The sequence below is a fragment of the Felis catus genome, chromosome B1, assembly GCF_018350175.1.
Source record: "Felis catus isolate Fca126 chromosome B1, F.catus_Fca126_mat1.0, whole genome shotgun sequence".
Lineage (NCBI taxonomy): Eukaryota > Metazoa > Chordata > Mammalia > Carnivora > Felidae > Felis > Felis catus.
Window position 1 is genome coordinate 203,001,156 of NC_058371.1, and position 23,618 is coordinate 203,024,773.

At 60.5% G+C, this 23,618-nt stretch overlaps 2 protein-coding genes across 3 annotated transcripts; both read right to left on the reverse strand.

The window, feature by feature from the left end:
* Window positions 1-28: 28 nt before the first annotated feature.
* On the reverse strand, window positions 29-18,212 carry MSANTD1 (Myb/SANT DNA binding domain containing 1). 2 transcript variants are annotated; one of them, XR_006597361.1, is made up of 5 exons: window positions 18,085-18,212; window positions 16,161-16,425; window positions 12,345-12,620; window positions 8,502-9,743; window positions 29-501 (listed from the first exon to the last, which is right to left on the reverse strand). XR_006597361.1 is itself a non-coding variant. In XM_045056947.1 (4 exons), the coding sequence occupies exons 1-4, from the start codon at window positions 18,128-18,130 to the stop codon at window positions 9,503-9,505; spliced, it is 828 nt and encodes a 275-aa protein (XP_044912882.1). In that variant the 5' UTR covers window positions 18,131-18,212; the 3' UTR covers window positions 5,434-9,502. The 2 variants fall into 2 exon arrangements, 1 of the variants encoding a protein (XP_044912882.1); XM_045056947.1 differs by lacking the exon at window positions 29-501 and having other exon boundaries at window positions 5,434-9,743.
* Window positions 18,140-22,114, reverse strand: LOC123378942. Its single transcript, XM_045056759.1, has 4 exons — window positions 21,900-22,114; window positions 20,737-20,878; window positions 19,756-20,054; window positions 18,140-18,479 (listed from the first exon to the last, which is right to left on the reverse strand). The coding sequence occupies exons 1-4, from the start codon at window positions 22,112-22,114 to the stop codon at window positions 18,140-18,142; spliced, it is 996 nt and encodes a 331-aa protein (XP_044912694.1).
* Window positions 22,115-23,618: the final 1,504 nt, after the last annotated feature.

Below are 23,618 nucleotides of genomic sequence, written 5' to 3' on the forward strand. Positions count from 1 at the left end.
CTCCCTGGCACCCTTCACCCCCCTGACCTGGCCGGGCCCCAGCGCCCAGCCCCGTGCACACTCGAGCTTCCCCATCGAGAGCTTCCCATAGGGAAGTCCCAGGTCCCAAGTCCTGCCTCCCATAGGCTTTGCGCGTCTCCAGTTCTTAAAGCTTTTTGCCGCCACCACAAATTAGGCCATTTTTTCCTTTTATGATTTGTCTCATCAGAGAGGTCTTGGCCCCAGGGTCACATGTGCTTCCAAAATTTCTTCTAGAAGCTTCCCACTTTTCACATTTAAATCCTTAATCCACCTGAAATCAACCCGGTAGAAGGTTCTGAGAGATTTGTCCCTGCTCCCTGGCCTGTTACATGCAACCGCTTATCACCGAACGTTGGACGTGTGGGTCTCCTGTCTGTCAGATCCCAAGTCCCGAGGGAGTTGGCCTGTTCTGGATCTTTGCCCACCAAGGCTGGTCTCTCTCCAAGGCAAGTCCACGTGGCCCCGTGTGCTTGGCGCTATCTATGAAAAAACAAAACTCAACTGAGTACATTTGAAGAGCTAATTGGCTTTACGTGATGATTCATGAATCGGGCAGCATCTCATCTCAGAAAGGAGTCCAAGCACTGCACAAGGTGGAACGACTTCCCTTTGTGTGCACGAGTGGGGAGACAAAGGACGTGTCGTTTCAGGCAAGATTCCCCACAGGGACATCTCCCCTCCGGATGTCCTCCCCACAAGGATGTCTTACCCCTCCAGGGACATCCTCCCCCCAGGGAAGTCCACTCCCCCCAGGGACATCCCACCAGGGACGTCCTCATCCCAAAATGTCCTTCCCCCCCAGGGACATCCCCTCCAACAGGGACGTCCTTCCCCCCTAGGGACATACCCCCCAACAGGGACATCCTTCCCCCCTAGGGACATCCCCCCAGAGATGTCCTTCCCCCAAGGGTGTCCTTCCCCCCAGGGACATCCTCCTTGCTCAAGGATGTCTTAACCCCCAGGGACATTCCCCCCAATAGGGACATCCTACCCCCTCAGGGACATCTCACCCAGGGACATCCTCATGCCAAGACTGTCTTCCCTCCCAGGGACATCCTCCTGGAGATGTCCTCCCCTCCAGGGATGTCCTCCCCTCCATCAGGATGTTCTCCCCCCTCCAAGAACATACCTCCCCCCAGAATCCTCCCCCCTAAGGGACATCCCCCCCGCAGAGACATCCCCCCTCCAGAGACCTCCTTTCCCCCAGGGACATCCTCCCCCACAAGGGACATCCCCCCTCAGAGACATCCTTTTCCCCAGAGATGCCCTCCAGCCAGGGATGCAGTTCCACACCTTTGTTCAGGTGTCCTTTCTATTCTTTAATGTGACTAGCGTCCTCTCCGGTTTCATTTATTCATGAGCATTTCATAGCTTTTGTTGTTATGAATGGGAGTCTTCCCATTTCTAACTGGTTATTAATAACATAGAGAAAAGGAATTTTATGTATTAATTTTATATACTTGTCTCTTATTAATCTAGCAGTGTTTTTTTTTTTTAATTTTTCTTTCAGGTTTCTTGGTTTTACAATCATGTCATTAGCAAAAAGAGAGAATCATTGCCTCTCCTTTTCCAGTATTTGCACCGTTGCTTTGTCCTTGGCTGATGCTGACCCACAGTGACAGTCCTACTGGGTGTAGCTGTCTCTCCTTTGCTGGTTGGGGTGGGCACGTCATCTGTGTCCGTCTTCCCGCAAGTCCTGTTATGTGGGGAGCTTTTCAAGGGGCCATCTTCGTGATGCAATCCGATGACCTCCCCCATGCTGATTCGGTGGGTTTGGTGAATTCTGTGGGTGGTTCTCTGACAGCAAAGTCCCCCACTTTCCTGAAAGAAGGCATACTTGGTTGTGCGTGTCTTATGTTTGCTAATATTTTACTTAGAATTTTCACTTTATCTTCCTGTTTTGTATTATTATTTTTTTTAAATCAGGTTGAAGTTAAGGCTTTGGTTGGTTCAGACACGGACAGGGACGTTTTCATCTTTTTTAGGGTTTGACAGAGTTCAGATAGCATCTTGTGAAGGCATCTTGGACAATTCCTGTCCTTTTGATCCTGCAATGTCACGCATAGGAATTTATTGCATAAAAATACTTGCTAGCTACAGCTGAATGGAAAACACAATCGAATTAAAAAATGGGCAGGAGGGGCACCTGGGTGGCTCAGTCGGTTGGGCGGCCGACTTCGGCTCAGGTCATGATCTCGCGGTCCGGGAGTTCGAGCCCCGAGTCGGGCTCTGGGCTGACAGCTCAGAGCCTGGAGCCTGTTTCCGATTCTGTGTCTCCCTCTCTCTCTGCCCCTCCCCCACTCATGCTCTGTCTCTCTCTGTCTCAAAAATAAATTAACGTTAAAAAAATTTTTTTAAAAAAATGGGCAGGAAATCTGGGCAGATATTTTTCTAAAGAAGACACACAGATGGCCAACATGAGAAGATGCTCGACATCACTAATCTCAGGGAAATGCCAATCAAAACCACAATGGGATACCACGTCACCCGTCAGAATGGCTATCCTCAAAAAGATAAGAAAGCAGACGTGTTGGTGAGGACGTGGAGAAAAGGGAGCCTCGTGCACTGTGTGTGTGGGGGAATCCAAACTGGTGCACCTGCTGAGCGAAACAAGTCAGACACGAAAGTACAGACACCGTACGACCGTGCTCACAGGGAGCCCCCGGAGAGTCAGCTTCCCAGACGGGAAGTAGGGCGCAGGGTGTCAGAGGCTGGGAGAGAAGGGGAAGGTGTTGTTCAGCGGGGACAGGGTGTCAGTCAGGGAAGGCTCTGTAGGCGGAGGCTGGGGATGCTCACAGCAACGGGAATGTACTTACTGCCACTGCACTGGACACCTAACGTGGCCAAAACAGTGGGTTTTATCCTATGTGCATTTTGCTACACTTAAGAAATCACGTGGAAATGCTAAGGACTCAAAATATCTAGTTTATAGAAAGAACAGCACAGCCGAAAGATTTATTGTATCAGAGCTCAAGACTTAGTGGTTAAGACAGTATGTAGAAATCACTGATAATGGACGGAACACAGACTGGAGATGTAGACACATGCGTTTTGGGGCAATTTATTTGCTCGTTTTTAAAGTTTGTTTGTTTATTTATTTACTTATTTATCTAACTTTTAGCAGTCTCTACACCCAACGTGGGGCTTGAACTCACGACCTGGAGATCGCGAGCCACACACTGTACGGACTGAGCCAGCCTGGCGCCCCTGGGCGATTTGCTGTTAAGAAAGATTCCAAGAGTAGCAGTGGAGGGACAGGCTTGCCCACGCACGGCGCTGTGACACAGCTCTGCGTGGGAGACGTGAACCGGGCCCCTCCCTCGCATGGGAGCCATGGAACAGAAATGTGGGGGCTTTTGTGCTCGACTTGTCCCCCCCTCAAGTTAACTATCTTGTCTGACTTAAAAACCGCGTGCTAGCGTGCACAAGCGCACTCGGGGACACCCCCCGCGCCACTGCCTACAGAAAGCCTGGAACAGGACGATCAGCGGTGACCCGTGAAGCCACGGCCGCCACCCACGGACCGTGGTGCTGCCCTTACAGGGGAGGAGGGCGCTCGTCTGCGGTAACACGGGGCTCCTGTGAGCATGTGCTGTGTCCCTGAACAGGACGGTTCGGAGCTGTGTTGAGGGACAAAGGCTGGATGGGGACAGACGCGCTGTGCAGGCCAGCTCCTCACTCCGACCACGTCACACACACACATCAGGTGACCAAGAAGAGTTCACTGGAGACCAGCAGTAGTTCCGAGGGCCACACGAGGGTCAGAAACTCTGGCTCAGAGGGACACGCACAAGAGCTGTGTCCAAAGGAGAACAGTAAGCTTCCAAGGACGGTGTGGCCACTTCCTGAAGCACAGGGCCTCCTCTGCCACGTCCTGGCGTGGGTCGGCCACGACTCCTCTCAGCTGCGGTCCGAACGTCTGAAGGATGTAGAATGAGGGGCGTGTGGCTGCCCAACCCCACAGAGGGTCAACGCACCCCGTGCCCTCACCCCAGCGAGTGGCTATTGCTCTAGAGGGCCCTCCTGACGTGGCCTGGGTCATGGACGCCCCACAAGCCCCTGGGGAGATGGCCCTGCACCCTCCCAGGTTCTCTCCTCCCTCCCCTTCCGACGTGCATGTGTGGTTCCACGAGAGGTCCGTGCACCCGCCCCCTCCTCTTCCCCTGCTCTGACCGGTGGATGACAAGATGGGGGAGGTCCCTGGAGACCCAAGTGGCAGGGGCAGGGGACAGACACTGCCTGGGAGGAAAGTGCGGGCTGTGGGCTGCTGACCTGCTCCAGTCAACAGGCCTCACGTGCAACAGCAGCTGCAAAGGGTGCCTCCACCTGACCGAGCTGACAGAGCCCCCTCTTGTCCTCGAGACTCATCTGCCTCCGAAACTGAACGGAGACGCTCCAGGGATCCACACTCCCGCACTGGTCGGGGCTTCAGTTTTGGAAAGTAAGGTGGTTCTGGGGCCACTGGGGGACTGGGTCTGTTCTTTGGCCCAAAGAACCTTCAGGAAGTGGGTAGGTGACCTCGGGTGGGTGCGGGGTCCCACTGGGCCCACCCGAGACGGACCTGGGCCAGGTCTGGGTGTAACACCGCCCCTCACGAGCCCCGCCAGGTGTCTCGGCCGCGCTCGCTCAGCCTGGAGACAGCAGCTGACTCAGAGCCGGTGCCTGGGGGTCCCCGCCCAGCCAGTCAGCGTGGGGACTCCCGACGGGGACCTGACTCCCAGTGGAAACCAGGACAGTCACGTCGACCCTGCTTCCCTGGCGGGAAAACGTGGGCTCCCGCCTCACCGAACTCCCGCCCCAGCCTGGCTCGCTGCACGCAGGCTTTCTCTCTGCCGGTGCGTTGCGATCCAGAAGCCCCTCAGGGGCTATTTCTCTCTCAGGCGCTGACCATTTTGTCTGCTGAGGGCGTCCCCCCTCCACCTCCCGCCGTAAAGCCTGTAAGAACAGGGACTTTGATCTGATTGACACCCAACTACTCCCCGCACACAGCACAGTCAGAAGCGCTCTTAGGTAGAGGGGAGCAGGGCCTCCTTCTGTGCACGCTCAGGGGACCAGCCCACCCACGGGGACTTTCAGGTATGGGGAGAACACACACACACTGGCCGCGGCCCACCTCCTCACCCCTGCCCCAGCTGTGCGACACTCATAGTCTCGTCCCGGCGGCCTCGCGCCCACTCCGGCCTCCCTAGGGCAGTTCTCGATCTGTGGTCTGTGGACCCCCGAGTGTCCCCGAGGCCCGGATTATTCTCCATTATCACGAAAGAAAAATGTCCTCCGCTGTTTTCAGCATGTTGGCATTTGCAGCGTGGGCCCAATGGCTGGGTCCTCAGCAAGAATCAGGGCGGGCACCTCCCTCCCGCCACATGCTCTCCACAGAAAACGCCAATTTCCCTGAAGAGTGACCCTGGTGAGGCAGTAACAAATTACTCAATTTTATTAAATCTGGATCCTTTTAATATTCCTTGTGACACACGGATAGTACGTGTGACACACTCCTGTCCACCCCTGTGTCGACGTCTGGGAGAAGCACCTGCGGAATGTTCCAGCTGCCAGCTGAAATATAGCTGAAAACATTTCTCACTGGAACTCAACTTTCGCTTGAGAGAAAAAAGGACGTGGGCACCTGGCAGACATTCTCTTGGAAATGAGCAAAGGGAGCTGTCCCTTCAAAAGGAAACCAACTCACATGGTGACCGATGGAAACGTCTAGCTTGCACACCAAGGCCAGAAAGACTTGCATCCACCACCATGAGCTTAACGTCCCACAGGAAAGGCTTCGCTATGAGCGCGACCCCGCCAGTGACAAAAGTGAGTTTTCGAGGACGTTTAATGCACTGGGTCGGCGAGGAAGATGGGCATAACTCGGTGAACCAGTATTTTCCAAACGCCTAACGCACGGTGTTCCAGAAGCACGGCGAATGACGATCCGCCAAAGCGCGAGACGGACGGATGGCTGCTGCTGCGACACAGCTCTGCCGGCTCGTGGTAGGCTGATTCCACGTCTCAACAAGCCTGTGGGGGTCCTGCCGGGAAAGAATGTCCACGTGATCCATACACGATATTAGAAGATCCGTCGTTTTTATTGGTCGCCTGGGGGGCTCAGCCAGTTGAGCGTCTGACTTTTGGTTTCGGCTCAGGTCATGATCTCACGGTTTGTGGGTTCGAGCCCCGCATCGGGCTCTGTGCGGACAGCGCAGGGCCTGCTTGCGATTCTCTCTCTCCCTCTCTCTCCGCCCCTCCTCTACTCATGCTCTCTCTCTCTCTCAAAATAAATAAACTTAAAAAAAAAAAAAGAAGATCTCTTGCTTTTTCAAACACCTATCCGTGTGACCCTGGATTTTGCACAGACACTCGCACACTTACAGCCGAGCCGCATCCCGCAGCAGACTGAGTGTGGAGCTGGCTTCTCTCAGGCCGGATATTTGAGGGTATGTGACACAACGCCACTCTTCTCGCTAAAACCTTTTGTTTTGGAAAATACATTTTTCCCGTGATTGTTTTTTATGTTAGCATGTCATGGGGTTTATTGTTATTTTGAAAGGACTAAGATCTTTTAAGTCTCAGGTCTGATGTCTAATAAGGTCATCTATGGGGTGTTAATGCTGGCGGTTAGAAGGCACGCGGACAGAAGCTCTGAGGCCTTCAATCACTGGCGTGCGTGGAGGGCCCCCGAGAGCGCTGGGGCCGCGGCAGGCCTGCGTGGCCTCAGCTGTGCGGGGTGAGGCCCAGCTGCTCCCGAGCACTTGTGCCAGTTCCCACTGCCCCTGCCAGGGTGTGAGTTTCCACGTCCCCACGTTTTTCCAGCTTCGACCACTAATGGAAGGCTCACTCCGGTTTTATTCTGCATTACCTGGCGCTACATGAGGCCTCCTCACAGTCTTTGGCCTCAGGCCCTTTGCCCCTCCCGGTTTTCATATGAACTCAAAACTATTTTCTTCCATTTCAAAACAAAGAGAAAACCACAACGTTATTGAAAATATAGTTGGAATTATACTAACAAAGTGATGACACTTTATTCCGGAACTTGTAGGAGTGTGCCGTTTCCCCACATGCTCAGGAACCATTTCAGATTTCACAATAAACCTCAGTTTTCTTCCAGCCGATCCTGCACCTTTCTGGTTAAACTCACTCACAGATTCCCTCTAGTTCTCAGTCATGACCGTGCATGGAATGCTCCAGTCTCGGATGCCACAGGGCCAGGGTAGTTTACAGAGCTCTTGATCTGTATGTTTGGCTTTCTGGGCATACAAAGATCTCACCTGAAAATAAGGCGATTTTCATTTCTTCGTTTCATCTCTCATCCTGCCCATTTGTCTTAATGCATCAGCTGTCAACGTCAACGCTAACTAATAACAGTGAAAGCAAGCACGCGCATCTGGTTCCTGACTTGTTTTCAGTGTTAACACGTTGTTTCGCTGAATCTTATCAAATAGCTTAGCGTTTACCGATATGGCCACTTTCCCCCCCTTCATGGACCGGTAACTACAGAACAAATCAGAAACTCGCCGAGGACACGCTGTCCAGGAAGGGCGCGGCCCAGGCGGTCCTACAGCTGAGTTCCGCTGACCGTCCGGATTCCGCTCCAGCCCACGGGACAGGTGGGCAGTGCCCACTCGGCAAGACACAGAAACAGCACTGACCCCCCACTCAGAGAGGGAGCTGGGAAAAAGTGCAAATTATCTCTAAACACAAATGCAGAACTGCGCCTGCTGCCCCGCAGTTACCCACACGCTAACACGCCACAACCACGGTGCCAGCAAAGCAAAGGCGTGTAAGGGGAGGGACCTCCCGCCTAACTTTGTGGCCACCTCGGGCGCCCCTCTGGCACGGCCGCTCTGACGGGGTTCTGTCCTCGGTGTTTGCGAAACAGCTGAGTTCTCGCGGCAGGATCTCGTCTCAGAGACTGGTGGGTTCCTGTGGCCATGCCCCCCACTCAGGTCTTCGGCACGAGACCCCCCCAGGTTCTCCTCTGCCGCGGGGTGCCGGGGCCCGTTCTGTGCGGATCTCTCCCACGTGGGTCCAGCGACGTCACGCCGGTAGCCGAACCGGCCTTGGCGGGAACGCAGACGCCGTGCGAATTGGCAAGTCTGAGCTTCAGCAGAGCCGCCTGTGAACGTTCGCCAGACCGCTGCCTTCAGTACCAAAGCAATATGGTTTGAGTCCACGGCACGCGCACTCCGGGGAGGTCCCCGAGGCGGCTGAGCAGGGGGCGTCCTGCCAGTCTGGCTCTGCCCTCTGGGCTCCACAGAACACCCAGCGTCTCCCTCACCGCAGCCAGGCCGAGGGCTGGCCTCTGCACCTCGCGGGCGGCCACGGGCGGCTGACTTCAGATAAGCTGGTCACTGTCACACCAAAATCATGGTGACAGCCTCCTGGCAGGACCTCTGCTTTCGGCCCCCACCCCCACCCGTCTGCCCAGGAGCGGCCAGAAAGAGCTTTTCTCGACCGTAAGGGAAACCACGGCACTGGCCCTAACCCACCTGCCATGTCTCCTCAGAGCCCTGTTGTGTGGGCAGCGACAGGCTGGTCCCAGGGGTGAACCAGACGGTCCTGTGCCCGGCACCCTGTGCAGCCAGGGACCAAAAGCCCAAGGAGCCAACAAGACTTAGGAGCAATTCAGCAGAGAAGCGTCCGGACAGGTTTTCCTGCTGGTGAAAGGGCAGAGGCAGGGGAGGTGAGCTCTGCGTTGCAGCTCTGGACCCCGCCACCACGAGCTCGTCCCTGCACCGCGGGTCCGGACCCGGAGCACCACAGCCAGCACGGCACGCGAAAGCCCCCCGTGCCTCTGCGGCCCAGTCGCCCTGTCCGGGGCTCCTGGAATCTGGTCGCTCCCGCTGGCGGTTGGGGCGCCACCGCTCCTCACGCTCGGGGCCAGCCTTTCCCGCCCAGCGCTGACCACAACCCGCTATCCCGTCCTTCCCGTCTTCACTCGTTTGCCTCCCCGGCTGGAGCGCGAGTGCCTGAGGCCCGGGCTCTGCCCCGTCAGCACGACATCCCTGGGCCTGGAAAACCGGGCGGCGTGGTGCACGCGGACAGCCGTCGTCGCTTCGCCGGCGTCCTCACGGGGGAGGCCTGACGCCCCGGGGGAGAGGGATGCAGCGGCCGTCTGGGGTCGGCTCCGCCGTCGGAGCTCATCCTAGGAGGTGGGCAGCAGACCCCGAGAGCGCGGGGACAGCCGTCGCCCCTTCCAGAGTTTCCGTCCCGGGCACCAAGCCGCCACTAAGCCGCTTCCGTTTGCTTGTTCTGCGGTCGACCGGCCTGGCGTGCTCCCTGCGAGCTGTGGAAATGACTTCCGGCAGGAACGAGCCCTCACGTGTAATACCCAAAGCCGTTTCAAGGGCCACCGACGGTGACTGCACGGGAGGACAGCCTCCGGGAGGTTCTCACCAGGGGGCCGGCCCGGGGTGACCCCGGGGGCGCCGGCCCGCGTGTCCGTCCGAGCCAGGGGCGGCCCCGGGGCGCTCCCCGCGGGCCGGGCGGCCTAGACGCCGGACTTGGCGATCATCTTCTCCAGCAGGCTCATCATGCGCTCCTGCAGCTGCAGGCCCTGCACCTGCAGCAGGTTCTGGCGGTCCAGCACGCGGCGCACCTCCTGGCACGCGTCCTCCACGGCGCGGCTCAGCCGGCGCTGCTCCTCCAGCATGGCCTCCAGCAGCCGCAGCTTCTTCTTCCGCAGGTGGCAGTTCTGCACCTTGCGCTTCTTCCCGGGCCGCGCGTCCGACCTGGAGGGACAGCGCCAGCGTGAGGACGGCGGGCCGCGCGCTCCGGGCACCGGGGGCTCCGCCCCCCCGCCCCTCCCCCCCACCGCCTCGCGGACAGGCGCGGCGGCGGCGGCGGCGGCGGGGTTGAGCCGCGCGCCCGCCTGGGGCCGCCCCGTGCAGCTCGCGAGGAGGGGCCGGGACAGCAAGGGGCCGTGGGCACAGAGAGTGACCCGAGTCCCAGCCTGGGTGGGTGGGGGGCACGGGCCTGGTATGGGGCTCAGGGGTAGAGGCCACACGGGGCGGAGGCGCGGGGGGAGGGGCGAGAGATGAGGAAGGCAGGGAGGGAGGGGGTGCGGGCAGGGTGGCTTCTCCCGGGAAGCCTGGCACTGGAGCCTCCGGTGCACAGGGAGGTGAAAGGTGAAGGTGACCACGGCCCCGTGCCCTGCGCCCTCCGCCGTGGGGGAGGCAAGCATCCCTGGCTGAACTGGCCCAACCCCACCCGTCCCTAAGGCCTTGCTGGTCCCCTGGCCGGGGGCCCCATGCTCCTCAGCAGAGCGATGCCCCAGCAGACCTCAGGGGCGAGGAAGCGGTCCCCACGTCCCAGCCCTAATTAGAAATTAGGGGCAGTGTCTGGGGCAGTAGGGAATCTGGGAACTGGGGTCATTCCGTGGAAACATGGGCCAAAAATCTCAGGTTTCCCAGCTGATTCCATCTGGCTATCCACAAAGGCATTTTTGTCTGGGGTCTTTGCTGAGAAGTTCCCTCCAGGGAAGGGGCCCTGGACCAACTGAAGAGTTGCCTCCTCCCATCACCCCTGACAGGCAGACCTGAAGGCCAAGGCCAGGGCTGAGGGGAGAGGCAGGGCCATAACTCAAACCTACACTCCTCCTGTTTTTTTCCCCAACGGGCCAACTCCTATCCACTCTTGAGAGCCCACCCCAAATGTCCCCTCCTCTGGTCCCCCAGCCTCCTGTGGGCATCTCGAGGGCAGGCTCACGTGGCCAGTGCTGGCCTAGCAGGAAGTCTGTGATGGACAGCAGAGGGGACAGGCATGCCCGCTGAACCGGCTTCTGAGCACATTCTGGAGGCTCAGCCCAATACCCCTCCCTGGTTCTGAGAAGACCAGCCAGCCTGGCGAGGACAGGGAGGAGACCCCAGGGCAGGGTCTGCTTGGGGGTGAGGGAAAGCCCAGAAGCCAGAAACTGGAGGGCACTTGGTCTCCCTCCATGTGCCAGGCCCCACACCTGAATCTGTTCTCTCTTCTGACACTCACAGCCATCCTTGGAGAAAGTACGGATTTATCCCCAGTTTACAAAGGGAGACTGAGGCCCAGAGAGGTCAAGGACTTTCCACACGGCTAGAAATTGATGGAGCCAGATGAACCCAGACCATGGACAGGACGGCCTGTACTTCAGTACCAACTGCCTCCCTGTCTGACACTTCCCTGTGCGAGGCCTCCTGTCTGAGGCCAGCCCGGTCTGAGGCCTCCCCATCTAAGGCCTCCCCATCTGAGGCTGGCCTGGTCTGAAGCCTCTCTGGTCTGAGGCTTCCCCGTCTGAAGTCAGCCTCCCTGCTGGAGTCCTCCCCATCTGAGCCCTCCCCATCTGAGGTCAGCCTCCCTGTCTGGGGCCAGCCTCCCCGTCTGAGGCCAGCCTCCCTGTTGAGGCCTCCCTGTCTGAGGCCAGCCTCCCTGTCTAAGGCCAGCCTCCCTGCCTGAGGCCTCCCTGAGGTCAGCCTCCCCGTCTTAGGTCAGCCTCCCCATCTGAGGTCAGCCTCCCCGTCTGAGGCCAGCCTCCCCATCTGAGGCCAGCCTCCCCGTCTGAGGCCAGCCTCCCTGTTGAGGCCTCCCCGTCTGAGGCCAGCCTCCCCGTCTGAGGCCAGCCTCCCTGCCTGAGGCCTCCCTGAGGTCAGCCTCCCCGTCTTAGGTCAGCCTCCCCATCTGAGGTCAGCCTCCCCGTCTGAGGCTAGCCTCCCCATCTGAGGCCAGCCTCCCTGTCTGAGGCCTCCCCGTCTGAGGCCAGCCTCCCTGTCTGAGGCCTCCCCATCTGAGGCCAGCCTCCTCGTCTGAGGCCAGCCTCCCTGTCTGAGGCCTCCCCATCTGAGGCCAGCCTCCCTGCCTGAGGCCTCCCGTCTGAGGTCAGCCTCCCCGTCTGAGGCCAGCCTCCTTGCCTGAGTCCTCCCCGTCTGAGGCCAGCCTCCCCATCTTAGGTCAGCCTCTCCGTCTGAGGCCAGCCTCCCCATCTTTGGTCAGCCTCCCCATCTGAGGCCAGCCTCCCCGTCTGAGGCCAGCCTCCCTGTCTGAGGCCTCCCCATCTGAGGCCAGCCTCCCTGTCTGAGGCCTCCCCATCTGAGGCCAGCCTCCCCGTCTGAGGTCAGCCTCCCCGTCTGAGGCCAGCCTCCCCGTCTGAGGCCAGCCTCTCTGCCTGAGTCCTCCCCATCTGAGCCCTCCCTGCCTGAGGCCCCCCCTGTCTAAGGCCAGCCTGGTCTGAAGCCTCTCTGGCCCGGGAGGCACTTGCATACCACCTAGTCCTCTGCGGCGGAAGATCAGCCGGCCCTCACGGCACCCGGCCCCTTCCCTGGCCCCTGCTGGTGGTGGGGGCGGGGAAGGAAGACACACACTACCTGAACTTAAGGGACAGTAAGCTGGAGGAGGTGTCGGAGCGATCATCCTGGAAGCGGCCTTCGTAGGAGCACTGGTTATACGGTAAGTACAGAGGGGTGGATTTAGCAGACGGCGACAGGGACGCCTCGGTCTGGGACGTGGAGGGCCCCGGCTGCTGGCTGTCCGGCAGTTTGCCATCACAGGACTCGGGGACCTTGGCCAGAATCCTATCAATGGCTAGGTAATAGGGCCAGTCGGGCGGGACGGACTCGCTATCTGTCATGCATTTTAATTTCCTGAAACGAGAGACACAAGAGCCAAGGGTGAGAAACGGAGCTGCTCCCGGCCCGTCCTGCCCGGCCCCCGGCAGAGGGGTGCTCGGGGGGCGCTGGGGCCCCGGGGGCCACGGGGCACGAGGGGGAGCCGCTCGTGGCCAGACAGCCTCCCCAGAAAAACTGGCCAGGCTCCAGGGCCAAGGAGACATTAGACTTGGAGAGAAGGCAGGCCGGGGGACTACCCTGCCGTGGGTGCTAACAAGAAGCACGCGCCCCAGACGTAAGTAAGGCCATGTGTGAGTGCTGGGGCCTTGGGCTGTTTGGTACCGTTCCTCTCCCTGCGCTTCTGTAGTTTCTAAGCTCCCTACAGTGAACAAATGCTGTTCTTAAGTAGTTAGCCTGCGATAGATAATAAAGTATGCAGACGTAGGAACAGAGTGTCATATAATATAAACGTAAAACATCATGACGTGAGACGCGTGTGTTCCTAAAGAGAACGCCTCAGAAGGGGGAACCGGAGAGCACAGTCTGCAGCGTCCAGTAGACCTGAGCTGCGTCGCATCTCCACCACTTTGCAGTGTGACCTTGGGCAGGGCCATTAACCTCTCTGAGCCTCCATTTTCACATCAGTAAAATGGCGATGAGCAAAGTAAACTCCTCACAAGCTGTAGGGAGGATTTAATAAGGAAATGCCCAGCTCCTGGCAAACAGCAAGCCGACTAGATGACATTCGTGGCTGAAGATATCAGGGGGCAGTAGGGCTGGGCCTGACACCCCCCAACCCTACTTAGACCCCAGGCCCAAAGGTGTGCACAGCACAGCTCTGCCTACCATGGGCTGGAGCCCTGCCCAGCCCTGCATCCTATCCTTCCCTGCAGATAGGCCTTGCAGGTCCCCAGGCCTTGGCTGAATTCTGGGAGGTCAGGGATGGGGAGGCACAGCTGCAGGAGAGCTGGGCAGCCTTGGCCAGGCCAGGAAGGAGTCCATAACTTGGGGGTGGGGGTGGGGGGGGAGGTGTTCCTGTCTGCCCCATCAGACCCAGCCTTAGTCTGTGGCCCCCACATTCCTACCCCATGCTCCTCCCAAGTAGGGAGGCCCTCAACCTACAGGGACCTCTGTAGCCAGATGGTTCCTGTCTCCTGACATAGGGTTCCTGCCAGGGTGTAGCCCCTGGTCACACTGGTCTTTGAAGTAGAGCTGACCCTCTGAACGAGCTGCCCGCAGCAAACGGGCACAGTGGGACACGGCCAGGGGGTCTGTGGCTCAGGGCAGCGAGCAGAGGCCAGCTACAGGAGGTGGCCTTGGGAGCAGCATACAGAATGTCCTCGGTAGAAAGCCCGGGACAGGCCACCGAGGGAGGCATGGCTGCTCCGTCTCCCAACCCCAGGACTACCGTCCATCACCCTGGAGGCCTGCACAGACTCCAGGTGCAGGAAGTGGAGAACTGTGCTTGGGCCCACACCAAGCCTCTAGCCCATCTGGAAGCCCCCCTGTGCTTGTTCTGACCACTCAAGCCAGGCTGCTCCTTGGAGAAATGAGGGAAGGCCTGCCCCCGCCCCGCACAGGAGGCCCCTGAATGGTATTCCAAGAGACCGTGCTCCATGGAACCCAGGCAGCCCCTCGGGCTTCCTTAGCCTGACAACCTTAATATGCAAAGAGCTACAGTGAAAAAATAAGGAAAGACTTTGGTAGGGGAGGCTCTTTGGGTAGGGGTAAGAGGAGACAGATAAAGAACTAGTCAACCAATCAAAGCATCAGCCTGTTAAGGGTGTGTGGCCTTGGGCAAGTCCCCTCTCTGCTCTAGGCCTCAGTTTCCCCCTCAGGGAACAGGAAACTGAAGTGTCACATGTGCAGCCCTCACCCTCAGGAACAGACGGCAGGGTCTGCAGTGGAGCCCCGCTGGAGGACCCGGGCTCCTGCTCTGCTGCCTCATCTCTCGTGGCCTCCCTGCACCCCCCCCCCCCCCCCCCCCCCAGGAATGGAAAGGAATGCCTCCCCTGGGACTCTGAAGAAGGCTTTCAGGATAAATAATGAATGAGTCGGCCAGACACCAATCAGAGCCCATGGATTACTGAGTCAGATGGGAAGCTGGTCAAACAGCCGGCTGCACCTCTGTAGCCCCCTCACAGGCACGGAGGGACGCACTGTGTGAACGGAGGAGGCAGGGACAGACAGACACACACACACACGTCTACAGACAACTCAGCCCTCTCACGCCACGAGCTGGTGGCTGGAATTTATCATCGTTTATGTTGTGACGGATGCCTTCAGACCCTTAGCGGCTGCCTCATTTCTGGCCCCTGGGCCTGCCTGGGAGCTGGGGCTGTGGGCAGAAATGCACCTTCAGACAGACCTAGGCTCTGGACCCCCTCCTCCAAGGGCCACGAGAAGTTGTCGGGGGCCCTGCGGGGCCTCTGCACGTCCCAGGCTCCAGACGGGCTGGGAGCTGCAGGCCAGGAGGGCAGGGGTTGGCTCCTTGCCGACTGTTGGGAGCGAGGATCCTCTCGAGGTGCCCGAGGCAAACCCAGGCCCCGTCTGCACCCAGCATGGCCTGCACCTCTGCTCCCCTGCTCATAGCAGCCACGAGGAGTGCCAGGAGGAGGCCTCCAAGTCTTTCTGGGACAGCGCCCCTTCCAGGGTCACCGACAGGCCCACCCCCGCCCGACATGCCTGCCGCCCACCCCCCTCACTGCTACTCTCCACCCATGGCTCCCAGTTCCAGGTTGACCTTCACCCCGGAGACCCTAGACTGCCCACGACCCTCTCCTTGACCATGACCCACTCCACACCTGTGACCTTGGCCTCACCCAAGAAGGCCCTCTGCATGGCTGTGACCTCTGCCCTGCCCATGGCCATCTGCACGCAGTGACTGACGTGCTCCCACCCTGGATGCCAGAGCTCCTCCCCTGCCCAGGAACCCTGTCTGTGGCCCTGACTCAGCAACTCCCTTCTGGCTGCCAGGGCAGGGTGGCTACAGTGGGGTAGGGCCAGGCCTGGGTCCCTGCTGCTTCTTTCCACAAATGAGGGCCCTCCCACAAGTGAGGCCCTGCTGGGAGCTCCAGGGCTCCAACATCGGCCCTACTACGCACCCTGCTCCCTGACCGCGGCCAGCCGCCGGCTGCTGGAAATGACCGAGTGTCAGCACCAGGCAGGACTCGCAGGCCTGGGAGCTGAGCCTCCTTCTCACCTCCGGCCTTGGTTTCCCTGTCTGTACGGCAGGCACCCTACTTTAGCAGAGCCACGCCTGGGCAGCCGGCCGGCATTCTCCCTCCCGGCGGGAGGGTGCGTGTGGGCCAAGCGGGAGCCGCCTGCACGTGGCACCCAAGGCAGGGGCCTGGGGTATGTTGCGAATTGTGCCGGCCTTGCCCTCGCTGGGCCTCGGTTTCCCACCTCTGACGGGAGGCTGCACACACGGTCTGTGCAGGCCCCATCTCGCTGGCTGGGCTCTGCCCACACGAGGCCTTCCCGACTCAGCTCCGAGGGGCTCCCCGCGGCCCCCAGCGGCCAGCGCCGGGCAGGGAGCACGGGGGGGCGCGCAGGCGTGCGGCACGTGGGGCCCACCTGTACTGGAAGGTCATGTTGGTGATCTTGATCTTGATCTCCTCGCCCAGCCGGCGCTCCCCCGTCATCTCCAGCAGCTTGCTGGCCATCTTCTCGTACACCTTGGCGTTGCGCTTGGTCTGCTTCAGCTCGTCGAAGAACTCCTCCCAGACGAGCATGAGGCCGCGCATCTCGGCGTCCGTCCAGTTGCGGGCTCGCCGGTGCTTCTCCGTCTGCGGGGACACGAGGTAGCCGGGCACCTCGGCCGCCGCCATGCTGGAGGCACCTGCGGGGTTAAAAGAGCTCAGGCGGGGCCTGGGGCCTGCGCACAGGGCGGGAGCCCCACTCCTGGAAGGCAGCTCCGCGCTCAAAATGGGGCCTACATCTGACAGGCAGGAATTTAGTTAAAAGCTTTTAAACGGGAAACGTCATTTTGATGTCACGTTTCCATAGCAACAGAGCAACTGCATAAGCTACAACAACAGAAACCTTTTAACTGAGAGCGCAGGAATCAGGGCTGCCCTGACGGGCCATCAATATTGCAGCGAGCGGGCCGGACCCAAAACCGGTGGCCCAGGCGCCGGCCGTGCCTCCCGCCCCAGCCCAGCCAGCAGACCCCGCTGCCGGGAGCCCCGTGTGCGGCGGGCTGACGGGGCTGACCGCACTCCCCAGGCGTGGGCTCCAGGCCTCGGCCCCCGCATCAGCCCCGCCCCACGCACACGGGCCGAGGCGCCAGGCGCCAGGGAGAGCCGGAGACGGGGAGTCAGGGTGGGACGGAAGGAGGGCCCAGCGCCACTGAGAGGGGGGTGGGCGGTGAAGGGGGGAGAGCGCAGAGGTGCACGCAGAGGGGGACACAGCTCGAGCAGCAGGTGCCCTCGAGGACCCGCCAACACTCGCCTCCCTGTGACGTGCTCCACACGCAGCGTCCCCCTGGCCAACGTGCTCACATTTTACGGGGAGAAATGTAAACGCATCAGTACAGGCTGGGCAGCAGTGGGGCTCTGCCCCGTCTGACCACCTGTCTCCCCTCTTTGTGGTGGGACTGGTTGCCAGCCTGGGTGACGTGGGCTGGGCAGAGAAGCCGGGGCAGTTCTTGGGGCCAGAGGGCAATGGGCACAGGCGGGCAGTGTGTGTGTCCCTCCCACCCTGGGCAGCCCCACCACAGCCCTAACCACCCTGCTCAGCACCGTCTGTCCCTAGACCCGTTTCTACCTGGCTAGCGGGGTGCTCTTTGTATCCCCGGAACCCCACAGGAAAGGGTTTGCTAAAGGCTTGCTGAGTAAAGAAATGAACAAATGAAGGGACCAGTCTTACGTAGCCCCTCTCTCTTCCCAATAGATCCCCTAGACTTTGCCTTTGGACTTACTGGCAAACTGCCATTCATTCTTTAAAGCCCCATTCTGACATCACCTCCTGTCTGAAGTCTTCCTACCCCACTTTGGTCCTTCTTCCCTTTTTCCCTCAATTGGACCTGTGTGACCCCGGGTTAAGAACGCTGGCAGAAGTGAGAGAATAAGAATTTGAGTATTCACGGAAAGCCAGTCACTGTTTTAAAGACTAGATGCAAGTATTTTCTACTTGGGTCCTCATGGAACTCTTGTAAAAGAAGCTGGCACTACTACTCCCATGTTACAAATAAAAAGGCCAAGGGGTAGAGAGGCGAGGTCACCCTGTAGGCAAAGGGCTGGGCCAGGCTTTGAAAGCCGGTGGCTTGAGGCCGAATCCAACCCCGTGCTGTGCTGCCTCTGGAAGGAGCACTGGCTGGCAGGGTCCCAGTAAAGGACACCTGTCACCCCTCCTGTGCCTATGGTCCTCGGCCGGGCACACGGGACGTAGCCAATGCAAACTGCCCACCGTTTCTGAGGTCTCCTGGGAGGCCCCCAACGCCGACCCTGGACAAGATGGCTGCTGGCATGGCTGGGGTCCTTGGCTGGGGGACCCTCACCCTCTCTCAGCGGGTCTTTTCCAGGGCTTGACGGAGGCTCGTCCATCTCAAGGTCTCAAGGGCCAGGGCCGCGGGTCGCCAGCAGGGCTGGGAAGGTACCGCAGGACAACGGTGAACTCTGCACCCAGACGAGGGGAACCGGCCTGGATCCCCAGGAAGGCAGGGGGCGCTGCCCGCAAGAAGCAGCCCCACAGTGGCAGCAAGGCTGGCGAGGCCAGAGCACAGGGGACGGGGCAGTGACAGACAGCGTGACTGTCCCTGGGGAGGTGGTCAGAAAGGAGGGCTTGAGAGCCAGGCTGGGGATGGGCTGCAGTGCCCCCTGGGGCTGGCCAGCAGAGGTCAGCAGCAGGAGGGTCAGCCAGGGCAGGACACCAGGGCCGTGGGAGCCGTGAGGCCTACGGAGAGAACGCATCACTAAAGGCATCAACATTCAAAATTAAAAGACAAAACTCACATGGTTTATCAGTAAGAGCCCATCACACCTGCTGGACAGGCCCCAGTCCTGCCTGCCTACCTGCCAGGCCCAGATGCCCAGCCAGGCCGTGGCATCCACGGGCCGTCAGTGAGCCTGCCTGGCCTTTGTGGGTCCCTGGCGGTGGCCTAAACCGGGGGGGAGGGACTCACGAAGTTCAGGCTGAAAATCACCATGGCTAACAGAGGGTCCTCCTCTGACCTGACCACGGAGAGAAAAGTCTCACTCCAAGCCACCCTAGATTGGGACAGCTGAGCCTGGAGCGCGGAGGTGGGGGTGGGGAGGTGTCCCTGAATCTCCGCCCAGGCCCTCAGGTGGAAGGGCAGCAGGGACATGTGTGGGCACTCGGAAGGGCCCCTTGTCCCTTCAGTGGGTTCTTGGTTCAAGACCTGGACCCCATCAGCTCCCCGTAGGAGCCCCTTCCTCTCTGGGCCCACGCAGCACCCCCCAGGAAGGCTCAGGGCTGCTGTACTCCTCTGGGCCTGGGTGCCTGGCACGATGTGCTCGGGATGTTTGCAGCGTGAATGAGTGACTGAAAGGTCCCCCAGAAAGCCCGCAGTCCTCAGGCAAAGGACCTGACCCCAGGGCCCTAGTGCCAGCTCTCAGCCCCACCGGAGGGCCTTTCTGCAACCACAGCTCCAGGGGCTGCCCCTGGCCCTGGCCCAGCACGTGGGGGGAGGCCCAAGGGAGAGGTAAAGGACACCTGCCACCCCTCCTGTGCCTATGGTCCTCAGCAGGGCACACAGGACGTAGCCAATGCAAACCGCCGTGTGCCTGGAGAATGCTCCCTACCACGTGCGTGGCCTTGCAGCTTCTGGAGAGGGCAGAGGCTGGCTGGTGATGGTAAACACTCCTCAGGAAGAGCTGCTGCCCCAGGGCCCCCGGGCTGGGGACCCTCAGGCTAGCCAAGGCCCCTGCCTCCAGGGGGCAGCTGCCGGCCTGTGGACATCACTCTGTGCTCAGGGCCCTGGCAAACTGGTGGCCCCAGAGGAGGTGTCTACACCTCTCGCCTCCCCTCCAGCCAGCACGTCCAGGGGAGTCAGGGTGAAAGGCTGGAGTCCAAACGTCTTCTCAGGTGTCAGTGGGCACGGGAAACCCCCAGAGCTTCCGGAAGCGGAGCCCTGAGGTCGGGCCTCCGAGGACAAGCACGAGCTAGGTGGGAGGGCCCTGTCTGTCCTTGCTGGGGCGGGGCTCCATACCTTGGCACAGCTGCATGGCCTGCGGGGACCCTCAATCTCTGTGGGATGGGGAGGCAGAGGGCCGGGGGCTGGGTATCCAGCAGGACCTGCAGGGAGAAGGGGTAGTTAAGCCCCAGCAGGAGGCTGGGGGACACCCATGCGGCCACACCCTGTAGACCTGTCTCCCCGGAAACCAACACCGGCCTGAGATACTTAGGTGTGCTGGCCCTACCCAGCCGACCCGGAGCCCCAGGTGGGAAGTGGGGATCCCATCGAGGAGTCTCTGGCACCTTCCAGGGGCAGACGCCAGGGAGCAGAGCCTATCACAGTGGGTGGGAAAGTTTAGCAGTGGAAATGCTCCAGTCTGGGCGAAGGTGGGGAAGCACATGGCGTGTGGCGGGGTCACAGGGAGGGCTATTCCGATGGAAGGGGGCGGCGATCATCCCAGCTTGGACTGGCTCCCAGTGGAAGGAGGCTGGAAGCGGCCCAGCGCTGCAGGGGTCGTGGGTGCTGTAGAGCCCAGTTCACTGTGCTGGCACCACCACCCTTTCCCCTACATCCGCGGGGAGCTCAGACTGTGACTTTCGGCCTCCGCCTCGGTGGGCAGACCCCAACCCCGACGGCCCCGCCCATGCCCCAAGAGACCCTCGGGCCCGTGGGGGGTGAAGGGCTGAGGACCTCGGGGCCCCTAGGGCACGTGGCCACGAGTGGCCTTCGGTTTCCTGCTTGGGAGGCCGGTGGGGAAGTGCCATCCAACCAGGTGGAGGGGCTGGGCCGGTAAGGCTCCCAAACCAGGGGGAACCACAGGAGATGCTCATGGCTGCCCAGAGTCTTGGGCGACACCACCAAGCAGGCCCACCTCTGGGCCCACGGGCACCGGCAGGACGCTTCATCCAGCAGCGCTCCCACTACCGCCAAGCTGCCTGGGGGGCAAGGCACAGCCCTCCACCCCACACCTAGAAGGGCCTCAGGGGCTTCTTCTCAAGGAAAGCAGGGTCTCACCCTCTCCTGAGGGTCCCTCTGCCGTAGTGGCAGAGGGTGAGCGGGGGACATGAGCAGCAGGGGGTCTGGGCCCTTTTCTTTCTGGAAGTAACAGGGAGACCACGTGTGCTCAGGCGTGCCAGGCAGGGTCTGGCTGTCCGTGCTGGGACCAGGAAGGGGGACACAGCCTTGGTCGCTCCGAGGTACCATCAGAGGCCCTGGAATTGCATCACAGAGGAGACAAATTTGGGGAGATGAAGTCACCCCCATCAAATGTCTAGAACACCTGACGTGAGGACGAAGGCCCACCCCTGTGCAGGGACAGGGGGTCCTGTGGCACCCGAGGGCCCGCGCACAGAGCTGCTGCACAGCCCCGGAAGCCGGAAGCCCATGTGCCTGGTCATGCGGCTGCAGCCCAGGGGCAGGGGCCAAGCTGCGCGAGCGCACTTATCTGGCACCGGCCATGGCGTGGGCTCCGAGGCCGCCCTGCTGAGGGACCGGGCGGGCCACTCCCCCCAACGGACGGGAACCCGTGGCACTAGGGGTGCTGTGTGTGCAGGCTGCCGGGTAAAGCAGCTGCACCCCAACATTACCAGACACCGACTCGCCACGGCTCCCAAGGAGGGGCCGAACCAGGGCTCAGGAGGACGGTGCCCCATTCTGCTGACTAGGCAAGCCTTTGGGGGGGCGGCGAGTCCTTGAAGCCAGAACAACTCACACACTCAAACGGGTGCGCCAGGAGCCCAGGAGCCCGCGGGGCGTGGGGGAGACCCAAGGCCGAGGCACGGCCCCCTGTGAGCACTCCAGCCCTGGGCTGCCCTCACCACCCTCCAAGGCCCCGGCACCCTTCACCCCAGCAGCTCACGTCTGCGGGGACCTCCTGGGACGTGCCCAGCCCCCCCTCCCCGGGCGCGGGCCAGTGTGGCGGCCACCCCGCCTCCCTGGAGAGGCTCTCCACAAGCAAGCACGCCTCGTACAGCAGCGTGTGGTGTCATTTCCCTTTAATTCAGATACACAATGTTCGCGGAAGTTTAAGAAACTTAAACACACGTCGCTTGTCAGTCCTTCCCTCTCCTCTTGGGAGCGGACGGTCAGGTCCAGGCCAGGGCTCCGGGACGTGCCCCTCACAGCCTCGCTGGCTCCCAGCAGGCGGGGATGGAGGCGGCGGGGCGTCTCGAGCTCACACCCGCGAGCACGAGGCAGCGTGCACGGACAGGCGGCCCCGCTTCGCCCAGAGCCAAGCCACTTGCTGCCGGTCGACGAGGCCACGGTCCTCCAGCGCCAGTGGCCGCCACCCAGTCTGCACCAGGAAACGGTAGTGACTGTCCAGGGCCAGGTGCTCCCAGAAGCGCTTGGGGGGAGGGGGTTCCTTCGACGCCATGAAAAGTGACAGGTGCATGGGGGAACGGGACCCCTGACCCCTCCAGGCCACTTTCACGGGTCACCGCCGTCTGAGCGGCCCACTCCCCGCTGAGGCCGCGCCCGGGCCGGCAGCACCAGCTGAGCCCTCCTGAGCTTGCCAGCGGGGCCGGGCGGCTCTCACACCACTCCCCTGCCCCTGCCCATTGCCCCATAGACAGAACCGCCCCACTGTCCCCCTGGTCGGTAGCCATGGCTTCGAGGGCTCACCACAGAGGGAAGGACAAACACCAAAGCGAGGATGTATGCTAGGAAGGACGCTCGTGGCATTGAGAGGAAATGGATTCCACTCCCCCCAAACCACAGAGCCCCCTGCAGCCGCCGCAGAAGGAAGCACTGCCTGCACGATGGCCGAGAGCAGTTACCGCTGTTCACAGTCCGTTCCGATGGAACCAGCAACAGGGCTCACCGCGGCTGCCCGGGAGAAGCCGCCCCCGGCCCTGGGGACTTGGAAGTGACAGCCGGCAACGGAGGGGTGCCTGGGTGCGGCGGGGGTCCTTTAAGAGGCAAGGCCTCGTGACGCTGCCCTCCGGGTGTCTGAAGGGGTCAGCCCCGTTCATCCTCTGTGAAGGATCCATTTGCTGACAAAAACGTGATGGGGCAGGAGGCGCGGGCTCTGGCAGCCGGGGGTCACCTGCAGCCCTCAGTGGGGCGGTGGGGGAGGGAGGCACGTTTCTGGAGAAGACACGCTTAAGTGCATCGCCAAACAATTCTGCCCTGGTTCCGTTCAAGTCCGTCCTGATATTATCAGCAGGAAAACAAAACCAGCCCCCCCCCCCAACTCCCCACAAACCTGCCAAATCGGTATTTTCAACAAAATTTGGATTGATGATATGATCGCTGCTTGCTATAGACTTCTAGTAAGCTGATAAAGTCCTAACTTCTTGTGCAGAGAGCTGGCCAGGTGGACCCTTTCCTCAGCAGGATTTCAACGAGCAATGACACCGCTCCCAGACACCTCCATCACGCAGCCAACTCCACAGGGCACGTCTGAGAAATAGAACTTCTACAAAGAACTTACGCGGCCAATCTCGTAGCCTTGCACGTCTGTGTATTGCGATATACACAGAATTACAGACTCGCACATATGCACACACATACACACTCACCCGTGGCCAAAAGGACTTCACTCACTGACTCCTCTCCATCTCCCGAGCACACAGGCCCGTCTCTTGGGTGGCACCTGTGGCCACAGCCGGGCTCTGGGCCCCTGTTAAGAACCGACTATTTCATGGCAATCAAGGCAAAGCCAGTTACACTTCAGGCGAGCCCAGTGGCATGGACTCTAAGGGGAACAGTCCCAAACTTTACATTCACAGTGTTACTTCCTGCAGACGTAAACTCCTCAGCAGGAACAGCATCAGGCCTGGGTGCTCCCATCTCCAAGCCGCCGAGGCGACAGGGGTGGGAGACAGCAGGTGCTGAGCACTTTCCTGCGCTCACACACATTCCAGCTGACTTCTGGGAAAAGGCAGGAGGAGAAA